General features: G+C 40.0%; 1 protein-coding gene across 2 annotated transcripts; it reads left to right on the plus strand.

Moving 5' to 3' along the window:
• The first annotated feature begins 1,890 nt into the window (after positions 1–1,890).
• On the plus strand, positions 1,891–20,323 carry USH1G (USH1 protein network component sans). 2 transcript variants are annotated; one of them, XM_070735951.1, is made up of 3 exons: positions 1,891–2,142; positions 16,933–18,174; positions 20,063–20,323. In XM_070735951.1, exons 1-3 carry the CDS (start codon positions 1,979–1,981, stop codon positions 20,064–20,066), a joined length of 1,410 nt encoding a protein of 469 aa, XP_070592052.1. In that variant the 5' UTR covers positions 1,891–1,978; the 3' UTR covers positions 20,067–20,323. The 2 variants fall into 2 exon arrangements, 1 of the variants encoding a protein (XP_070592052.1); XR_011557726.1 differs by having other exon boundaries at positions 1,968–2,142; positions 16,933–18,277; positions 20,063–20,152.
• Positions 20,324–22,084: the final 1,761 nt, after the last annotated feature.

Genomic DNA, 22,084 nt, shown 5'->3' on the forward strand with positions numbered 1-22,084 from the left:
TAGGAGAAGAGCTTTCCCTGTGGGGGCCCCGACCCTCGGGAATCAGCTCCCCCGGAGATTTGCACTGCCTCCACCCTCCTCACCTTCCGTAAGAGTCCTAAGACTCATTTATGCCTCCAGGCTTGGGGCTATTAGATTCTTGTCCCCTGGCCAACAAATGTGCTGAGAGAAAGTTGATTGAATGGGAATGACTGCTTTTTATGGCTTGGGGTTTTTAGATTTTATATTTAATTAATTGGATCTAAAATGTTATTCATAGTTTTATTATATGTTGTAAGCCGCCCCGAGCCCCTGGAGACGGGCGGCAAAAAAGTCCAATAAATAAATAAATAAGTAAATAAATAAATACCGGTATATCAACAGGAGTCAAACTTGACGTTGTAGTATATTTTTCCTTTAGTGTCAAGTCCAGATACATTATTGCTTAATAAATGACTGATAGAAATTTCATGCAGGCTGATTGATTTATTGATTTATATTGGGCATAACTGAAAGGAAACTTAATTAATTTAGAGCTGATACACTTTTGTGATCAATAAAGGATCTGTGTTCCACATATTTATTTAAATTGCGCATTTCTGAGCATACATGTGAAATATAAATTATAGTTCCATGCAGATGTTTGCATCTGTATTGTTCCCATTCTCCTCTACTCTGTCATCAATGTATGGACATGCTTCTAGACATTAGACTGCCTTTAGTAGCCCATGTGCAAAGATGTTGGCGATGGTGGTGATGAGCTCTGTTATACCGAGGGTGGGGGGCAGTATCAGACTGTCACCTGGATCCATTCTCTAAATCAGTGCTTCTCATCCTTTTTAATTCGGGGACCTCTTAATACGGTTCCTCATGTTGTGGTGACCCCCAACCATAAGTTTAGCACCAATTTTCCCAACAGAGCTTTAAGCTGATTGGCAGAAAGGTCAGAGGGAGACCCTCCCACTGTAAACGCGATTGGTCAGATTGTAAAAATATCTTCCAGGGTGCCAGAATAGAAGCTTTAGTTCCTAACACCATGGGAAATTTGTCTTTTCCTATGGTCTGTGAAATGGTCGTTTGACCCTCAAAGGGGTCCTGACCCCCAGGTTGAGAATCACTGCTCTAAATGATTTCATAATGCTGGCCTGGCATATAATTGATCTTTTACTGGGCAGAGTGGTTAAGGTGCATCAGGGTAGAAACCCAGCAACTGTGAGTTTTAGTCTTGCTTTGGACACCAAACCAATTGAGTGACTTTGGGCCAGTTCTCTTTCTGAGCCATTAGAAAGAGGCAGTGGAAAAACTTTCTGGAAATTCATGCCAAGACAACTGTGGCCACTTGTCCATGCAATCACCAGAAGTCAACACTGACTTGAAGACCTGTGCACGCACATACATAATCACTGGCCAGCAGTGGGTACTACATAAGGGATAAGAGAGTTTAAAGTCTAAAGTGATTGTGTAATTGTTGTGTTTCACTCATTTCCCCCTAAAAGGAAAAAAAAAAGGATGGAAGAATTGGTGACTAAACACAGGGAGGATACATGTAGATGGAAATAAATTTCTGAATATTTTCACTCTCTCCGCCAGAATTCTTTGGATGGGACAGAATAATTCTGGAATAAAATTTAAAGCCTCAATAGTCTAGCTATTCTGACTTAGCACTCTTAATTTAGCAACTGTTGCTTCAGTCATTCAAGCCAAGGTTTCCAAAAGCACTTTCCCAAACAGATATTCCCACCAGGCAAATGGCCCAAAGGACACGTGTCTCCTGCAAGGGGCTAGCTAAGGCAAAGGCAGGAATTTTTAGGACCCAGGGGAATCCACAGCAAATAATATGCCTTCAATATGAGGAGTTCCTGCACTCTCCGGGCAGGGAATCTCAAGTATCCTGGCAACGGAGCTCCCTCCTCTCTTGACAGCTGCTTTCTTAGTACTCTGTTGCCATCTCCGTGCCGTTTACCCTTCCAGTGACATGGGCAAGCTTTAAGGCTGCACCATGAATGACCAGTATCACCGTGCAGCCAGAGACGGCTATCTGGACCTTCTGAAAGAAGCCACCAAGAAGGACTTAAATTCCCCTGATGAAGATGGCATGACCCCTACCCTGTGGGCTGCCTACCACGGCAACCTGGATGCCTTAAGACTGATAGTTAGCAGAGGGTAAGTCCGAAGTTTTGCACTGTTCTATTTTTGTTTTCACCCAGGCCTTGGGTGGGGGAAAAGGTTTGTCCCTTCTTTCTGGGTATCAAATCCACTGAACCTTGCAGGCCGCTGAAATGACAGCCGTACCTGGTGGCAGGTGAGATGCCCTGAGTTCATTGTTGTTCAGGAAAGACAGGGTTTCAGGATGTGCCCATCTATGAAGTTCTAGACGTATTGATGTTATGTTTCTCGAGACACTTGGAAAGCAAGTGTCCCGAGAAACACTTGACTTAGCTCTGACTTAGATCAGTTCCTTTGATATTTGTCCTCCTCACTCCATCCAAACTTTTAACAGATAAATGTTTTGCATACATTGGTCTGCAATGGTCTCCATGACTCCCCGATTTTTTTTTTTTTTTGCAATGAACTTCAGTACTCCCTTGGGTTTTACTGAAAATTCGGATTGGGCATACTCTCTTTTTCTTGTTCATGGATTGGCTGAAGAGATGCATCTCTTAACTGAAGAAAATAAACTGTTCCGAACCTCCCTTTTCATTACAATCGGAAGAAATATTCCATAGGCTGAAAGTGAAGGCTGGGAAAGATTTTAAACAGCATCTATTCTAATCACCTGCCCAATGTAGGACTCCGTTTAGCATCTTAAGCATCTCCATGGAAGGAAGTGGGCTGATTAGGATTGTCAGAGCATTATAATTCAAAGCCAGTTTGCATATACAGTATTCAGACTCTCTTCACTGCTGTCAATTAGGTTATGCTGCAGCCTGATTTTTACGGTTGTTGAAATTCAGTACCCCATGATGATAAACTGAAAACAGAATTTTAGAAATGTCTGTAAAACACCTGCAAAGCATGCTGCTGCCATCACCATGCTTCACTTTTGGGATGATATTGGGCAGGTGATGAGCGATGCCTGGTTTCCTCCAGACGTAACATTTATTTATTTATTTATTTATTTGTTTGTTTGTTTGTTTATTTATTTATTTATTTATTTATTTATTTATCCAATACACAAATACATAGGAAGAAAAATAGACATGTAGTAATATAAATGAGGGTAAAAGTGAACTTAGAGGAGAGGATATATGACAGGAAGAGAATATATATGATAGGTGAAAGAAAGGAAAGACAATTGGACAGGGGACGAAAGGCACACCAGTGCACTTATGTACGCCCCTTACTGGCCTCTTAGGAACCTGGAGAGGTCAATCCTGGAGAGTCTAAGGGAGAAATGTTGGGGGTTAGGGGTTGACACAATTGAGTCCGGTAATGAGTCCCACGCTTCGATAAGTCGATTGTTGAAATCATATTTTTTACAGTCAAGTTTGGAGCGGTTCGTATTAATTCAGGCCAAACAGTTCAATCTTGGTTTCATCTGACCAGAGAATCTTGTTCTGCACCATCTGAAAGTCCTTCAGGTGCTTTTTTTTTTTTTTTGCAAACTCCAAGAGGGATTTCATGCATTTTTCACTGAAGAATCATGACCAATCAATTTAATTTACTGCTGGCGGTCTCCAATCAAGCTATAGAAATGTGTCAACAACAATCAAGAGAAATGGGAGGCACTTAAGCTAAATTTCATATGTTGGGGTAAAGGGTCTGAATACTTATGTCAATACGATATTTTTTTTCTTTTTAAATAAATTTAGACATTTTTTAATTTTTGTTTTCATTTTGTCATTATGGGGCATACTGAGAAAAAATGAATTTCAACAACTATAGAATCCAGCTGCAGCATAACGAAATTGACTAAAGTGAAGATCTGAATACTTTCTGAATGCAGTACATGGATTTATTTTCTTTCATATAATCAGTACATGTATTTTGTATTAAAAAGAGTAAAGAGGGAGGAGAAAAATTCTCTAGAAGGTAAAATAATGATTTTCGGAGAGGGGTGGCATACAAATCTTCGGAGAGGGGTGGCATACAAATCTAATAAATTATTATTAATTATTAACTGGAGGAACTTCTTAGGTTGTAGTCCCAAAAGCTGAGCTTTACAGGAGGTAAAAAAGCTGGATTACATATCAGAGTATAGGTAGTCCTCGAATTATGGCCACTTGTTCAGCAACTGACCAGTCCGTGAAGTTATTTATGGCCTTTGCAGCATCCCCACGATCCTATTATTGTGACCTGGTTTGCAATTACAAATTAAAGGCTTGCAATTACAAATCAGAGCAAAACATTGTCACAGGATCACCTTTTGCAACCTTTCTTGCTGGCTTCCCAGAAGCAAAGTGAATGAGGAAGCTGCCACGGAAGGTCGCACGTAGCTCCTATAAATTGCTCCCATTGCATTTTCCCCAAGGAGCCCTAGTACAGAATAGAGGATTCACAGGAATCCTGTACTCTGCAGCTCCTCTCTGCTCACCTGCCCTCCAAGTGTGTCTCTGCCCATAACATCCCATCCTGACTCCTTATCTGGGACACCCACTTCTTCTCACTTAATGACCCACTTGGCATTACAACAGCAAGCAGGACTGCCAGAACTGCTGTTGCTAAGTGATGCAGTCATCTGAGGTCGCATTTTATAACTGTTTTGCTTATCAATTGCAATCCCGGTCCTAACTGCCGTTGTAACCCGAGGATCATCTGTAATACTTCTTGTGTGATGCAACTGGTCACCTTCCCATTTTGTAGTTGGACTAGTGGCAACAAATCAGGACTTGCCCAAGGCAAATCAGCGAGTAGTGGCATCTTTTTTAGTTACTTTGATGTCTAAAATACATTGCAGTGGCATCACTGGCCCCCAGATTTGAGGGACAAAATAAGATCTTCACAAGGCCTTTTAAATTCATGATTTCACAAATAAAATAATAAATGGAAGCAATAAGGATCTTCACACTGAGGCTTTTAGAAAAATATTATTTTCATGACTGATGTCATAACACACATTCTTATAAGAAATTGATGTTTCTCCTGACTGCCAAGTATGAAAACTATCTCTGATGTGCAGGCCCTATGTCCTTTGTTTTTCCATTTATACATTTTTGGGTGTTCTTGTATTTCTGAATTTTGCTGGATTCAGAACCCCTGGTTTTTAGGTATGCCTGTACCAAATTGAATCAAATAACATAATTATTTTTAAGAGCCACAACTGGGTACATTAGTATTTTTCCTTTCTTGCTGGAATTCATATCTCTTGCTTTAAAAAACACAGGCAAAAGCCATAGGATGAGAGGGAAACTCAGAAATCCATATAATTCTGCTCTGATGTAAAAGGCATAGAAGTTGGTTTCTGCAGAAAGATGCTCTTAGTACATACAAGCTGGAGTAAATATTCCCAGCAAAGAATCTTCCTCATGGCCTGGCTAATGTTTAATGAACTGGAACCCCCCCCCCCCCCCCTGCTGTCTGTTGAAGAATACAGTAGTAAAAATGCTCCTGCCCTTTTGGCAAAGAATCTTATTAGGAGATGCTAGATAGTCCTGATGATTTAAAATAAGCTTCCATCCTTGGCTGTGTTTTATTGGGGGGAGAAGAAATATTTACACAAACTTAATTGAAATAAACAAAGGATTTGCAAAAGAGAGTGAGAAAGATTTACTATCTTAAAGAAAAGCCAAAGCATTGAAGTTCAACATCAGTCAATCCTCCCCTCCTCTAATTAACATCAGTTTCATTTTCAGTGTGATCAAAGATGAAATTTGAAGATAATATGACCTGAGATTCAGAGAGCTGTGGGTTCAATTATTCAGAGTGCTTTTGACCTTTGAAAAATTTCTGGAAGTGTCTACGGAGATTGTCAGTCCTCATCCAGGAAATGGTTGCCCCAAAGGCACTTTTTTTTCAGGAGGCAACTGAACTTTCTGTTTTTTCTTTGAAGAGGTTTCGCTTCTCATCCAAGAAGCTTCTTCAGCTTTAACCGGATGACGGAAAATCGAAACATCTTCAAAGTAAAACCAGAAAGTTCAGTTGCCTCTTGAAAAAAAAGCACCTTTGGGGCAAGATTTTTGAGAATTTTTCTGAGTCAAAATTAAGTAGCTATTGTACTGTGCAGCCACAGAGCTAGTGAGAAAGCACATGGATCTATCAATCTTTTTTCCTCTCCAAAGCCAGGTCTATACTTGTGTCTAAGCATAGCACAAACATATTCTGGCAACCTCATTTTTCTTCCATCGCTCCAATGACCTTGCCTCTATTTCATCCCCAACCTATAAGCAAGATGGATTTAAATCATCCTTAACTTTAGAGTTATTGAAATAATGTAGGTGTTGTGTATGTAAATGGTGTATATATAAATGTTATAAATGTAAATAGATCTATGTAGATATGGTAATTTTCATACCAACTGCGGATTGGTTAATGCCGTGGGTGGGAGATTCAAACGGCTGTCTAAGCAGCGCCTCTACAAGGGAAAAGCGTTTAAAAAGAGGCAGCCCGCATGCGTGGTTTCCAGTCTTTACCATCACCTGTTTGTTCACAGTTGCAAGCCACTAAGTTCCAGCCAATTCTTAATAAAATAAGAAGGAGGCTACAACGTGTCCGACCATTACTCCAGCTATAACAGTGGTGAACACAAGAACAAGGGGACACAATCTGAAGTTAGTTGGGGGAAAGATCAAAAGCAACATGAGAAAATATTATTTTACTGAAAGAGTAGTAGATGCTTGGAACAAACTTCCAGCAGACGTGGTAGATAAATCCACAGTAACTGAATTTAAACATACCTGGGATAAACATATATCCATCCTAAGGATAAAATACAGAAAATAGTATAAGGGCAGACTAGATGGACCATGAGGTCTTTTTCTGCAGTCAGTCTTCTATGTCTCTATGTTTCTATGTATTCTGACACCATCCAAGGGCAGCCACAATATGTGCAAAATATGCCAGGTTTTACCACACTTCACTAGTGAGTTGAAGCAGAGTAGTAGAAAGGATAAGGATTGACAACAAGGGCAACAAATTTCATGTTGGGAGAGACACCCTTTCAAGAATGAGTGAATTGTGCATCAGGGTCTCAGCTGGTATCTCTCTTGTTCTGTACTTTAACCATGGTGGCTGAACTGTTATGTTCACAGCCCTTGCCCTACAGGTAAGAAGTAGGATGCAGCATTCCTGTCCTACATTACATAACAGATGGATGCTTTGTGTATGTAAAACCCACAGTTGTTTTTCATCCAGCACAGGCACTAGAGGGAGGCAGGATTCTGCCTAATTCATTAGCTTCACAAAAAAGCATCTCTCCTCCTCCTGTCTGTGCTCTAATGAGGGGGCAAAAGCAGAATTAATGAGATGGCTGGAAAAAAGGGAGGTGAGTCAGCATTGGCTGGGCAAGATCTCGGTTCTTCACTGCAGGCCTTTGACAGCCTCTTCAGTGGGGCTGTCTGTGAAGGGAGAGACCAAAGCTGATGATTAGTGGAGGTTAACCAGGAAGGGCTTCAAGAGATGAGATGGAGAAAAGACAGCCTGTTTTGATGGCAGCCTCATTCTCTCCCAGATAGAGAGCTCTTCGGCTCCTCTTCAGTTATTACTGAATGAAAGTAGGGACATTCTGTACTTCAGATATAATCTGTCAAATCTGGCATAGGGCACAATTTGGAAAGAATATATATTCGATTTGAATCTCATTTGCCCTCTTGGAAGGAGGATGCAAAAACGTACGATAAAATCTGTGGCATGTTTGTATTGCATGCAGAGGAAAATTAAACACTGATGGAAGAAACGATTGATAGGACAAAAGTGATACTGATGTATAGATAATATGGTATAGATGATCCAGATGTAGGACACACCCTGATACTGATAGGAGTGGGTGTTAGTAGATTGGGAGTACAACTTCCTCTGTGTAAAATGTAGGTTTTTTTAAATTAGGACAATTAAGAAATAAGTTGGAGAAAATGCTTTAGGGTTGGTGAGGATATGAACGCAACATTGCTTTGCAACTCCTTGAAGCAGCTGCATCTTTTATTTGTTTGTTTATTTATTTATTTATTTGTTTATTTGTTTATTTATTTATTTGTTTGTTTATTTGTTTGTTTATTTGTCTATTTGTCTATTTGTCTATTTGTCTATTTGTCTATTTGTCTATTTGTCTATTTGTCTATTTGTCTATTTGTTTATTTGTTATTTTATTTGTTATTTTATTTATTATTTTATTTATTTATTTTGTCCAATACAATTTCTCAGGGTGACATGACTATCTTTTGCTGCTGCCTGGGAAACAAGATGACTGTCATATTGTAGCAATAGCAATAGCACTTAGACTTATATAACGCTTCATGTAGTGCCTTTACGGCCCTCTATAAGCAGTTTACTGAGTCAGCATATATTGCCCCCAATAATCTGGGTTCTCATTTTACCCACCTTGGAAGGATAGAAGGCTGAGTCAACCTTGAACGGGTAAGATTTGAACTGCCGAACTGCAACTAGCAGTCACCTGAAGTAGCCTGCAATACTGCACTCTAACCACTGCACCACCTTATACATCAGTATCACTATCATCCTTTCAATCATTTCTTCCCACTGGTGTTTAATTTTTCCATGGCATGCAATATAAACATACCCTGGATTTCACCATAGGTTTTTGCATCCTCCTACAAAGAGAGCAAATGAAACTCAAATCCAGTCCATATTCTTTCCAAATTTGTAACAAGTGCCTTATTTGCACCAATATACACTCCAAAGTAGCTTTTGTGATTGAATGTAAAGAACTGCGTAACCCCATTTCTTTGAAAATTGGAGAATTGTGTGATCTGTTGCAATGTAGATATCATGTGTAGACATAACCATGAGCTAATTTACTGGATTGTATCATATTATCTGTGGCAAGAAATGACCTTAACATAGTAGCATACACTGTATTGTTATAATTGTTATAATGTTATTAAACCAATGTTCTCATTGACGGGAATATACAGTAAGCCAGTTTAGCACAGGACTTCCATACAACAGTATTTTCCCATTGTTTCCCAATACTTGCCGATTCCTGGTTCGGTTTGTTTTGCAATGTAATAATTGCACATAATTATATTTTCCTTAACCTGATTTACTAGTTGAGACTATTAGAGATTCTCTAGAAATGAGGATCCAAAATAAGTGGGAAGATGATCTGAAGGTTGCTTCCTCTACCACTCCCTTAACCGTATGGGACTAGTTTGTCCCCTGTTTTCCGTATTCCCCTTGCCCACGCATATGGAGTGATGCTTACATACAGCACATCATCATACCGGACAACGATGGAGGTTGTGCAAGTGGGCGATACCAACCTTGTCCTAGGTCAGAATGAAAGATATTGTAATCTGCCCTGTAACACTGAAACTTGTCCCATTTATGGTGCGCTGCCTTGGGTTTGAAAATTCTTCCGATGGGAAGAAACCAATAAACTCTCTCCTTCATCACTCCAAGCCTCAGCTTCTAATTCAGAAGCAATTATTAATTACCTTTCCGCTGAGCTCACTGAAGAGTGATTTCTCCCAAAGACTGAGGGGTGGGTGGAAATTACCAATCTGCCTCAAGGAATAGTTTGGCAGCATTTCAAAGAAGCAGAGAAAATCTTTTTTTCCCAGATAAATGAGGTAGTCTTCCTGCTTAGACACTAGATGTTGAGGCTTCATTAGAGTGGGAAGACTTTCATTTTCACTATTTAGATATGTTGCCATTTAGGTTTTTCTGGCATAAATGCTACAGTTGTTTGGATAACCCTGAGTGGTTTATTTGTTTATTTGTTTATTTGTTTATTTGTTTATTTGTTTATTTGTTTATTTGTTTATTTGTTTATTTGTTTATTTGTTTATTTGTTTATTTGTTTATTTGTTTATTTGTTTGTTTGTTTATTTGTTTATTTGTTTATTTATTTATTTATTTATTTGTTTGTTCATTCGTTTGTTTGTTCATTCGTTTGTTTGTTTGTTTGTTTGTTCATTCGTTCGTTTGTTTGACTTCTGTGCTGCCCAATCCTGAAGGACTCAGGGTGGTTTACAACCACGATATAAGTACAATAAAAATAAATACAGAACAGTAAAAGAAGTCCAACAGTTAGCTAAAGTTAAAACATAACAAACTAAAAAAAAACCATTAAAAAGTTATTATAAAAAGAAAACCACACTCATTTGCATACACACCATTCTTACTGTTGGCCATCAAGCTGTGAATTTATGGCCCCCAGGCCTGTCAGCAAAGCCAGCTCTTTGTAGCTTTGCAAAAGGCCAGCAGGGTGGGAGCAGTACGGATATCGAGGGGAAGTTGGTTCCATTATGAAGCACAAGTTGGGGACATTGATGCACTATAACTCCTGGTACTGTAACTCTGATCTGAAACGGTATAGGGCCATGATGGCAAACCTATGGCATGCATGCCACAGGTGGCATGTGGAGCCATATTGGACGGCATGTGAGGGGTTGCTCTATATCAGCTTGTCAGTTGGGAAGGCCATTTCACCTCCAGAGGCTTCAGGGAAGATTCCCTGAAGCCCTGGAGTGCAAAAAACCTGCCCAAAGGACAAACCAGAAGTTCAGAAAACAAACTTCCGGTTTGCCCGTTGTGCTGTTTTTTGCACTCTGGAGAGTTCAGGGAAGCTTCCTGAAGCCCCAGAGTGCTAAAAACCAGCACAATGGGCAAACCGGAAGTGCATTTTCTTAACTTCTGGCTTGCCCGTTGGGCTGTTTTTTCATGTCCCAGGCTTCAGTGAGGCCTGTATGCATGCACAGAGATGTGTGTGTGGGGGCATTGTGGACATGTGTGGGGAAAGGGGGGGGGTTGCACATACATGGGAGGGAGGGAAGGCATATGGGTACATGCACACCTGCTACCACACCCCAACAAATCCTTTTGGCACACAAATCTAAAAAGGTTTGCCATCACTGGTACAGGGCCTCCTGCTTGAACAAGAGGTTGGGCTAGAAGACCTTCAAAGTCCCTTCCAACTCTGTTATTCTGATTCCGATCAATAGGGCCAGTAGCAAGGAATACACAGGAGTGGGGAGAGTTATAATCCCATTATGTAAGGGAGAGGGGTCAACAGGTATATTAGACCTGTAAGTGTAGGTGTAATTGTAGGTATAATTTTTTTTAGCACATCATTTTTGACTGCACAATTCAATAGAGTTAAATAAGAAGTAACACAGAGCAGAATACAATCTCAAGAAATGGATTCTCCAGATGCAGCATTTCTGCAGAAGAGACACCGGCAGCCCAATCCTGTATCTCTGTTTCATTCTCTTTCAGCAACTGGAGTCCAAAAGGATTGGGAGATTGGGCTCTTCTCCCATTTTCTCTCTATAGACTTCAGAGCAGCTTCAAAGATAGTGTTACTGTGAAGTCTAGACTAGACCTATCTGAACTCCTCTTGTTACTTTCTGGTCAATTTGTCAATCTACCGTATAAAAATGCTCAGCTTGAATTTCTCTGCTGATTTAGGCCAGGAGCACCCAGCTATTTATAGGGTGCAGTATAATTATAGTCCCCAACCCGTAGCTCCCTGGGTTTAAATAAGCCTCCCTTCACCTACTCCATAAACATAGATACTAGTGCATAGCAACCTATGGCTATTCAATAGTCTGGGTGAATAGGCCTGTCCTCAGTTTGTCAACCGGAAGACAGCATGGGGCTGCCACTGGGAGGTCCCTGCTCATGGTCATTGCACTGAAAAAGAAATCTAGCAAAAGGACTACAAATATAAGCATCTTCTAGATGCTTTTATAAAACAAATTGGGTGATATTAGGGAAGACAGGTTTATACATGTATTTGTGATAAATTTTCTTCCCCCATTCCTTTATGCAAAGCATACGCAAATAGATAGATAAATAGATAAACAAATACCGTAAATAGATAGATAGATAGATAGATAGATAGATAGATAGATAGATAGATCCCAAATGTATTATTTTAAGCTGTTCCTGATCTCCTGGCATCAAATTCCCACTGCCACTGCTATTTATAGGGTACAGTATAATTATAGGCCCCAACCCGTAGCTCCCTGGATTTAAATAAGCCTCCCTTCACCTACTCCATAAACATAGATACTAGTGCATAGCAGCCTATGGCTATTGGGAAAAGCATCTAACTGCAGAAGAACAGGGCTCTAGATTTCGTGGGAATTTTTACTTAGGAAAAATGATGCTTTTAGGCAGGCAGCTTCATTCCTTAGCACTGGCATCAGATTTATTTTAAAACAATGAGTTGGCAAATGCACACAGCAGATGTGCAAGTCAGCAGATGTGGTGTTATTGGTTAGCGATTTGTATCCCCCCCCCCCCCAATCCTGCACAGCAGGTATGACAGGATTTTTCTAATTCCAGGAACTGATGAATGATAGTTTCTCCATTTCTTCCTGGTTGGCCTGTGGGAACATTAATTGGCACTGGGTATTCCCAGCCTATTCTTAGCATTTCAAGACTGGCAAGTTTAAGAATCAATTACAATGAAGAGGTACCTAAACAAAATCAGCATCTAAACACCAAACACCATCCCTTGAGGCATATGGCACCAATATATTTGTGTTTTTTTTTAAATTTTATTTGCATTTATTGCCTCTCCATGACTCTAAGGTACCTCATAGGATATTTGAGAACACAGGGCCAGAGGTCACTGCTTATGGTCAAGTAAACAACTGTCCTGAACTTCACTTACTGTGGTAAACTCATTTTGTTCCTCTGCACAGATGACATCACTTGGTGAGCTAATAGTTATGCATGAATTAAACGGCCACGTGGCTGATAATTTTCCGGCTTAATAATAGTGAATCCCAAGTTCAAAAAGCTATCATGACATGATATACCTAATATAATTTGAGGCTGTAGAGTAGTGATGGTGAACCTTTTTTTCCTCGGGTGCTGTAAGAGTGTGCACGCACGCTGTTGCCCACGCGCGAGTGCCCACACCCATAATTCAATGCCTGAAGAGGGCGAAAAAAGCTCCACCCTCTGAAGGCCCTCTGGAGATTGGAAATAGCCTGTTTTCCAACTTCTGGTGGCCCCAGTAGGCTCGTATTTTGCCCTCCCCAGGCTCCAAAGATTTTCCTGGAGCCGAAGGAAGGAAGAAACTCCCTCCCCCTTCCCTCCAGAGACTCTCTGGAAGCCAAAAATGTCCTCCCAGAGCCTCTGCAAGCCATAAATCAGCTGGTTGGCACATACATGCACATTGGAGCTGAGCTAAGGCAACAGCTCACGTGCTAGCAGATACGACTCTGCGTGCCACCTGTGGCACCCGTGCCATAGGTTTGCCATCACTACTGTAGAGGAACAATAATTTTTGTTGTTTTTTCCCCTTCTAAAATGAAGAACAGAACTATAAAGAACAATGCTACCAAAATCAAGAAAAAATGACTTTTCTTCTCACTGTGCTTTCATGTTTCATGTTTTGTGGTGATTATTGTGATGCTGTGGGTGCTGGTGTAGGTTACTCTGCAACTTCCTTTAACCACCAATGCTTCTGGGGAAAAAATAATTAACATAGGAAGAATTCCATCATAACTTTCCCTGTGAGACGGCTGGAAAATCATGAAGGCTGCAGATTAATGGAAGATAATAATCTAGAGCAAGTCAAACCACTATCTCGCACACATACCTTAGTAGCCTAGTATCTCACGCAGGAAAGATTTCATCAAAATGTTCTCCATAAGTAGTGGGAAAAACATTTCTTTTCCACCAAGCTGAATATGAAGAATTAAAGAAAACGCGAACAAGATTTTTTTTGAACCCAGCACTTTTGGGGATAAATGTGGCATGATGTCAGTGTTCCCTCTAATTTTTTTGGGGGGGGGGGCGGAAAAGTATAGTGTCTGAGCGGCAGTCCCTTTGGGACTGGGCGGCACAGAAATAATAAACAAACAAACAAATAAAAAACCCACCCTGTTTTGCCTCAGAGAATTTCAAAATAAAATACTGTACTGTGTGTCTATAACACTGAGCTCATAATAGGGCAACTCTATCAATATCAAAATGCCACTTAAATAGTTGAGCTAGTTTCAAACTAGATTTTGATTTTCTTTCTCTCTTCCTTACTCCCATTCTTTTTCTTTCTCTTTTCCTTACTCTCTTTTTTCTATCTGTTTCTCTCTCTTCCTCTCTCTCTCCTTCCCTCTCACTCTTTCCCTCTCGGCTTCTGGGCAGGTTTGGAAAACTCTGAGTTGATGATGATTTTTAAGTGAGCGATTGCTCACTGCTCAGCTTAGAGGGAACTATGCATGATGTATTTATATTTCTAGGAAATATACAAGGGGTTACAATGCAACAGGAAAAGGGAAGAGGGGAGAAAAAATGAGTATGTTCTGATTCTATTTTTCTTCTTGCACAGAGACAGGTATGCTCATTGTAATACACAGGCATTTATTCAGAACGCAAAGCCTCGTGTGTGCCCTGTATCCAAAGCTTAGTAGCTCTGGCATTTTCAGTTTCACGGTCTCTTTAACCACATGCCATCAATAATTTATTCCTTGCCTGCAATTCATCAAATATTGATATTTTACCTCAATTTCCCACTACTGATAGGTCAGCATCAAGGCAAGGGAGAGAGGGCGGGCTAAGCAAGTAGCCCAAATGAACTTGTTGCAGGTCCTAAGTGCTCAGCATTCTGTGCCCACAATCTGTTGTGACTTCTTCTAGGTCTTTGCCTTCCCCACATTATCAGTGGCTAGAAATGTCACGGATGTGTTTTAGATGTCAAGATTTGTGTTGTAATTTAGCACTTGTTGACATTGGGAAGCATTGGGAAATATTCACAAGAAGAAAGAATACTATGCCTCCTGTCTTGTCCTATAAATTTCAAAGAGGCTAAGAAGCATTGCAAAGACCTCATTTTGACTCTACTGTTACCATGTCTTTTTCTCCAAATGTATCTAAGTTCTTTTTCTCTTTCTTATTTTACCTGCAGAGCCATCTTTTCAGATAGGCTGTGTAGAAATCGTTGTTTAATTTAAGGCTGAAGGAGACTTTGGAGATAAACAGCATAAGATAGGGAATAGGAAATGGGCCAAGTATGTTCCTTCTGAATGAGCAGAATATAAAATAAAATAAATGAACTAAGTGTGAAAGTTGGCATGTGTTATTTTTGCAGGGCAGAATACATATCTATGAGACTTGATATGTGTGCTCAATTGTCTATTTAAATGTGAAATGCATAAGGTATTTCTCTTTTCTGACATACTGCATCAGAGGTGGGTTCCTATTGGTTCTAACAGGCTCTTTAGAACCGTTAGTAGTTTGGTGATGATGTCACGGAACCGGTTCTGTTGGTGTCTCCGTGGGTGCCGCTATCTTGGATTTTGGTTTTGCGCATGCGCAGAAGCTAATTTTTGCTTCTGCACATGAGCAGAAGCTATTTCTTGATTGCTGCAGGCACATGAGCGTTTGCATGGTGCCACCCTGAGTAAACCGGCAGCAAAAGGATCCAGAACCCACCCGTGTACTGTACATACTTCTCAGTTTATAAAGCTATGTTACAAATGTTACCTTTGGACATCACTTAGGTTTTCCTAAGTACTTTGTTTGCAAAATACTCTAACTATTTAACAGCATAAATATGATAAAGTAGTACAGTAGTCCCTCGCTATACTGCGCTTCACCTACTGCGGCTTCACTTCATCGCGGGTTTTCAAGAAATATTAATGAGAAAAATCATTCGCGGATCTTCGCTGGTTCACGAGTTTCTGAGGAAGTCGATCGGCAGATTTAAACAGCCCGGCGAACTCGATCGGCAGGTTTTTCAAAAAAAAAATATCTAAAATTGTAAATACTGTATTTAAATACTGTATCTAAAATAAATACTGTGTGGGAAGGGTTTATAAACACTTAAAACAATGAAAACTTACCAAACAATTACAATATAAATACTTAAATAAGTACTATCAGTCGATAAATTCCCCATCGCGGATTTCACCTATCGCGGCCGGGTCTGGAACGTAACACCAGCGATAGGTGAGGGACTAATGTAATAATGAATAACAATAGTGTACATTATTTGTATTTGTCAGCCTTGCTCAACATTATTATTATTATTAGTAGTAGTAGTAGTAGTATTAGTATTATTATTATTATTATTATTATTATTAGTAGTAGTATTAGTATTATTTATTAGATTTGTATGCCACCCCTCTCCGTAGACTTGGGGCTCACAGCAATAATAAAAACAATGTACAACAAATCTAGTATTTAAAAATATCTAAAAACCCCTTATTTAAAAAGAAAGACATACACACAAACATACCATGCATAAATTATATAGGCCTGGGGGAGATGTCTCAATTCCCCCATGCCTGTCGGCAGAGGTGGGTTTTAAGGAGTTTACGAAAGGCAAGGAGGGTGGGGGCAATCCTAATCTCCGGGGGGGAGCTGGTTCCTGAGGGCTGAGGCCACCACAGAGAAGGCTCTTCCCCTGGGTCCTGCCAGATGACATTGTTTAGTCGACAGGACCCAGAGAAGGCCAACTCTGTGGGACCTAACTGGTCGCTGGGATTCATGCGGCAGAAGGTGGTCCCAGAGATATTCTGGTCCAATGCCATGAAGGGCTTGCTCTTTGAACATGCTCTTCAAATGGGACAAAATCCTAGAATCTCCAGCCACAATGGCAGCTGGTTAAATATTCTGAGACTTGATTTAATGCACTCAGAAGGTGCAAAGTAAGCGAAGGATAATCTATGCCAGCCTTGTCCAAACTGGGTGTTCTTCAGAGCTATGGAGTTTAACTCTCAGAATTCTCCAGTTCTCTTGTTGAGAATGGGAATTCAAGCCCATACAATTGGAATGTAACCAACTTATGGAAAGTTGATGTATATATTTCTGTAAGAATATCTACAAATGAGATTACAGATCTCTTTGAGAACTTACTATCTGTTTCTCCCACCATTCTAGGGGCGATCCAGACAAATGTGATATCTGGGGAAACACACCTCTTCATCTGGCAGCAGCCAATGGCCACCTGAATTGCCTCTCCTTCCTAGTGTCTTTTGGGGCCAACATCTGGTGTCTGGACAATGACTACCACACACCACTGGACATGGCAGCCATGAAGGGCCACATGGAGTGTGTACGTTACTTGGACTCCATTGCCGCTAAGCAAAGCAGCCTCAACCCTAAGCTGGTGAGCAAGCTGAAGGACAAAGCCTTTAAAGATGCCGAGAAACGTATTAAGGACTGTGTAAAGATGCAGAAAAAGCACCACGAAAGGATGGAGAAGCGATACAAGAAAGAGATGTCCGACCGCTCAGACACAATGAGTTTCTCCAGCTACTCCAGTAGCACATTGAGCAGGAGACTTCAACACATGTCCATGATGAATTCCTTGCCATACTCTCAGGCCACCATACAGGGCACAGCCAAGGGCAAGACCAAGATCCAGAAGAAACTGGAGAAAAAGAAACAGGTGGATGGGACATTCAAAATTTATGAGGATGGGAGGAAAAGTGTGAGGTCCTTGTCTGGCTTGCAGCTGGGCAACGATGTCATGTTTGTGAAGCAAGGCACCTACGTTAGCCCAAAGGAATGGACCCGGAGAAATGTTAGGGATATGTTTCTGTCTGACGAAGATACTGTCTCCCGTGCCATAAGTGATCCAGGTTTGCACCTGGGCTCTGCCCATTCTGAGGTCAGTACAGATTCTGGCCACGACTCTTTATTCAATCGGCCTGGGCTTGGTACCATGGTTTTCCGCAGGAACTATGTCAGTAGTGGACTATTTGGGATTGGTCAAAGCGATCCCAGTATTTTGGGAGAAGGCAATACAGACAGGATGAGTGTTAAGCTTCACAGCCACCTTCAACGCTCGCCAAGTCTCAACGACAGTATTGGCAGTGCCAACAGCTTGCAGGAGAGGAATCTGGAGGACTTGCCCTGGGATGAAATGGAACTGGGCCTGGATGACGACATTGAACCTGACACTAGCCCTCTGGAGACTTTCCTGGCTTCTCTGAATATGTTTGAGTTTATTTCCATCCTTAAGAAGGAGAAGATAGATCTGGAAGCTCTGATGTTGTGTTCAGACAATGACCTGAAAAGTATCAACATTCCCCTGGGGCCCAGGAAAAAGATACTGGATGCAGTTCAAAGAAGGAAACAGACTTTGGACAACCCCGATGTCATAGAAGACACGGATCTGTAAGCAATAGAACTACTCAACTTCATACCTTGGGTGCCCACAGGTCTTCAACTTATGATGAGCGTAACCTAGAAGGGTACTTGTTGCACGCACCTCATATAAGTATGTTTTAGTAGTATGGTGTTGGAATAAACTCTGCCTAAAACCTGATAGGAACTTGCCAACCTAATTGATAGTATTTGAATGATAAAAAAGGAGTCTGTATAAATGTTTCAGTAGCTATGTGATGAATAGAGGTGCTCACTATATTAATGTAATGTAATATTCTGCAGCTTTCTCAGTTCTGAATTCTTAATTGTCCCTAAATCAATATTATCCTATTTTCCCCATTTAACTTATTGGAAATATACTGCTCAAAAAAATTAAAGGGAATACTCAAATAACGCATCCTAGATCTGAATGAATGAAATATTCTCAGTGAATCTTTCATTTCCACAACTATTTCATTTGCACAACAGCATGTGAAATTGATTGTCAAACAGGGTTGCTTCCCAAGTGGACAGTTTGATTTCACAGAAGTTTGATTTACTTGGGTTATATTGTGTTGTTAAGTGTTCCCTTTATTTTTTTGATCAGTGTATATTGGTTACCCTTCTAAATTTTATCTATCTGTCTGTCTGTCTGTCTGTCTGTCTGTCTGTTTACCTACCTACCTACCTCCCATCTACCTACCTATCATCTATCTATCTATCTCTCTCTCTCTCTCTATCTCTCTATCTATCTCTCTATCTATCGCTCTATCTATCGCTCTATCTATCTATCTATCTATCATCTATCATCTATCATCTATCATCTATCTATCTATCTATCTATCTATCTATCTATCTATCTATCTATCTATCTATCTATCTATCTATCTATCTATCTATCTATCTATCTATCTATCTATTGTATCTATCTATCTGTTTGTCTGTCTGTCTATCTATCTGTCTGTCTGTCTGTCTGTCTATCATCTATCTATCTATCTATCTATCTATCTATCTATCTATCTATCATCTATCTATCTATCTATCTATCTATCTATCTATCTACCTACCTACCTACCTACCTACCTATCTATCTATCTATTGTATCTATCTATCTATCTATCTATCTGTCTATCTATCTATCTGTCTGCCTGCTTGCCTGCCTGCCTACCTATTTATTTCAGAGTCAGCACTTATACTGGAGAGAAATGGCCATCACTAAGTACATGCCTGTCCAGGACTGATAAGATCATAGTGGGCTACATTTTTGCCTAGCTATAATTTTTTTTTTACTACCTATTTTGGGTAGTAAATCCCATGCCCCCCTCTGACCATGTTACTTATTTTATCTGTTTATGATCTCTAGGATCTCTCTCTCACTTAAATTTATACAGCTGATTCACTATCATTTGCTGGCATTTCCTCCTGGGTTCTCTTTACCAAGCCTGTCCAAAGCTTTAAACTTATGTATGGAGATCTAAGCAGCTTGGAAATCTAGACAAATTCCCAAGAGGACTGTTTCCAATCTCCACTGAGTAAATCCAATACTGGATACTGGCATCCAGGAGCTATCCATTAAACTTGCTATTGGCATGATCTCTCTCCACTTTAAAGCAAATGCCTTTCATAAAAGAATGCTTATTTTATTCTCAGGTTATGTTTTCAAATCACTGTCTTGCTACAGCATAGCATCCCTATTATAAGACATATCAAAAAGCCCCTTTCCCTATTGTAAGACATACTAAAAGCAGGGCTACCAAGTTACCATGGCAGCTCTGAAATGCAGTTGTTGGAATTGATTGTTGATTTTACAATGGTTTCCTCTCCCTGCCATTTTAGGCTGTTTCATTAATAAGTTTCTGTTCATTAATGCTACAATAATATCACTGTTCATTAACAAAATCTGTTTTCTCTTTTGCAGATAGCCATGAACGCAGGTGAAAACCACTTCTAAGTTGCCAGAAATTATCCGATCCGTAGGAAATACGAATGCCACAACAAAATGCCTCAATTCTTTGTCAGCTTCCTATTTCTGCTTTACTCTCTGCAGAAGCATGTCTGGTGCTAAAGAGCTTTTTTTTTTTAAAGTGTGGGAAGGGAGGAACGCAATTGCATTACACAAAAATATATAATCTACTGGATCTGGGAGAGCTAATGTGCAAAATAAAGATGATCTAATAAAGATGATTTCTTATTATGTTCTAAGCGCTTAGTAAAATAGTAGAAACTTAGCAGGGTAGAAGTTTGAGATGTTTTTGCGGAGTTAAGAGTTACAGGTCTATGGAAAATAAGCAATGAGAAATGGAACAATTTATGGGAAAGACAACAATTAAAGCACACTCGTAAGCTTCAATTTATGATGGATTCCCCCAAAAGATGGGATTCAATGTGGCTCCAAAAACTGTCCCCCATCATGTGACCTCATTTAAGTTGCTCGGTAACCAGCCTGTTTTACAGCTGTTTGCAGCATCCTGTGATCATTTAACTGCAAGTTACAACAAAAGCATGATTCATGACGTTTTTGTCAAAAATTGGCATTTACTTCCGTTTTTTGGCAAAAATGCCCCATAACAAACAATGGGTTCTCTTAGTGACCACTCCAAAAACCCAAGAGAAAATCAAGTCAATCACATGATAATCCCCTTTACAATCATCATTATTTGCTATTTTATATTCCACAAGATTCTTAGTTTGTCTGGCCCCTTTCTCAATAAAAAGCTAAGAAAAACAATAAATGTCTTACATTTTAAAGTGCCATACAAAAAAAGAAACATTTTGATTTGCATCAAACAAAGCAAGATTGTCATCCATCACATACCTGGGAGAATGTCCTAAATTGGTGCCATCTTGACCTCTCTCTTAGACGTGGGCATTGTCTTCCCACAGTGATGGCACTGGGAGAAGGACATACCTGAAGCTCTTACTATACAACCAGCACAATACAAAAATAATTACTCCCAAGTTTACATCTCTTTGCCAAATTCAAAGATTGCCAAAACTAATTCTTAGTAATTGCTACTCACACCCTGGAATCCTGGCTATCAGTACAGATTATTGACAAAGACAATACTGCTTCATGCCAACTATCTAAAATTGTAAACTGACTATTTAAATTTATAAACTAAATACTGGTATCTAAAACCATAAACTGGTTTTTAAATCATTTCTCTTAAGGGATAAGTTCTCCCTTAGAAATTGTGTAAGGTGAAATGTATTCATCTTGTGGGTGATTAGGTATTGTTAATGGTGATAATATAATAATGACTATCTGCTATGCTGGCCCTATTTTTAATGGGATTGTCACTAGATCTTGTACAAGTTGCGTGTTCTCTTATATGTAAGACATGTTTGTCTAATTCTTTGGCTCCTTTGAGATGCATTGAACAAAGAGGAATTGTCTCGATCCACATGTAACATATATGATCTAGTTAATGTATATAAATAACCAACTTCCTTTAAAAAACATTTTTATTGTCTTGTGGGGTCTCATGCGGCCTGTGGATCACATGCCTGCTGTAAGAGCCACCTAAGCCCTCACCCTTCTTAACTCTTATGCAACATGTCATTCAGGAAGACATAATGACGTAGGCATGCTATATTAATAGCAAATAGATAGGAGCCCTGCCCATTTGCCAGTCATTTCTTTCAACCACCTACACACCCAAGCAGGCAGGAGTTTCTTCTGTGTTTATGAACAATAGTTTTGGGAACATGTACAGTACCGATAAACAGCATGAGAATATATGCCAGGGGAGGGGACGGGAGGGTGGCGTGTTGCCCAGATATAATCCCTCTTAGCTCATCCATTTAACCTCACCCATTATGCAGAAACAATGACCCACCAATCATCCGTGTGGATCTTTGCAAACGATTATAGCTTAGCTATGAGCAGATGTGTAGGAAATACATAATAGTTAGCTAATAATACTTGTCACATTCAGAG

The sequence above is a fragment of the Erythrolamprus reginae genome, chromosome 2 (genome assembly GCF_031021105.1).
Source record: "Erythrolamprus reginae isolate rEryReg1 chromosome 2, rEryReg1.hap1, whole genome shotgun sequence".
NCBI classification, from domain to species: Eukaryota; Metazoa; Chordata; class Lepidosauria; order Squamata; family Dipsadidae; genus Erythrolamprus; species Erythrolamprus reginae.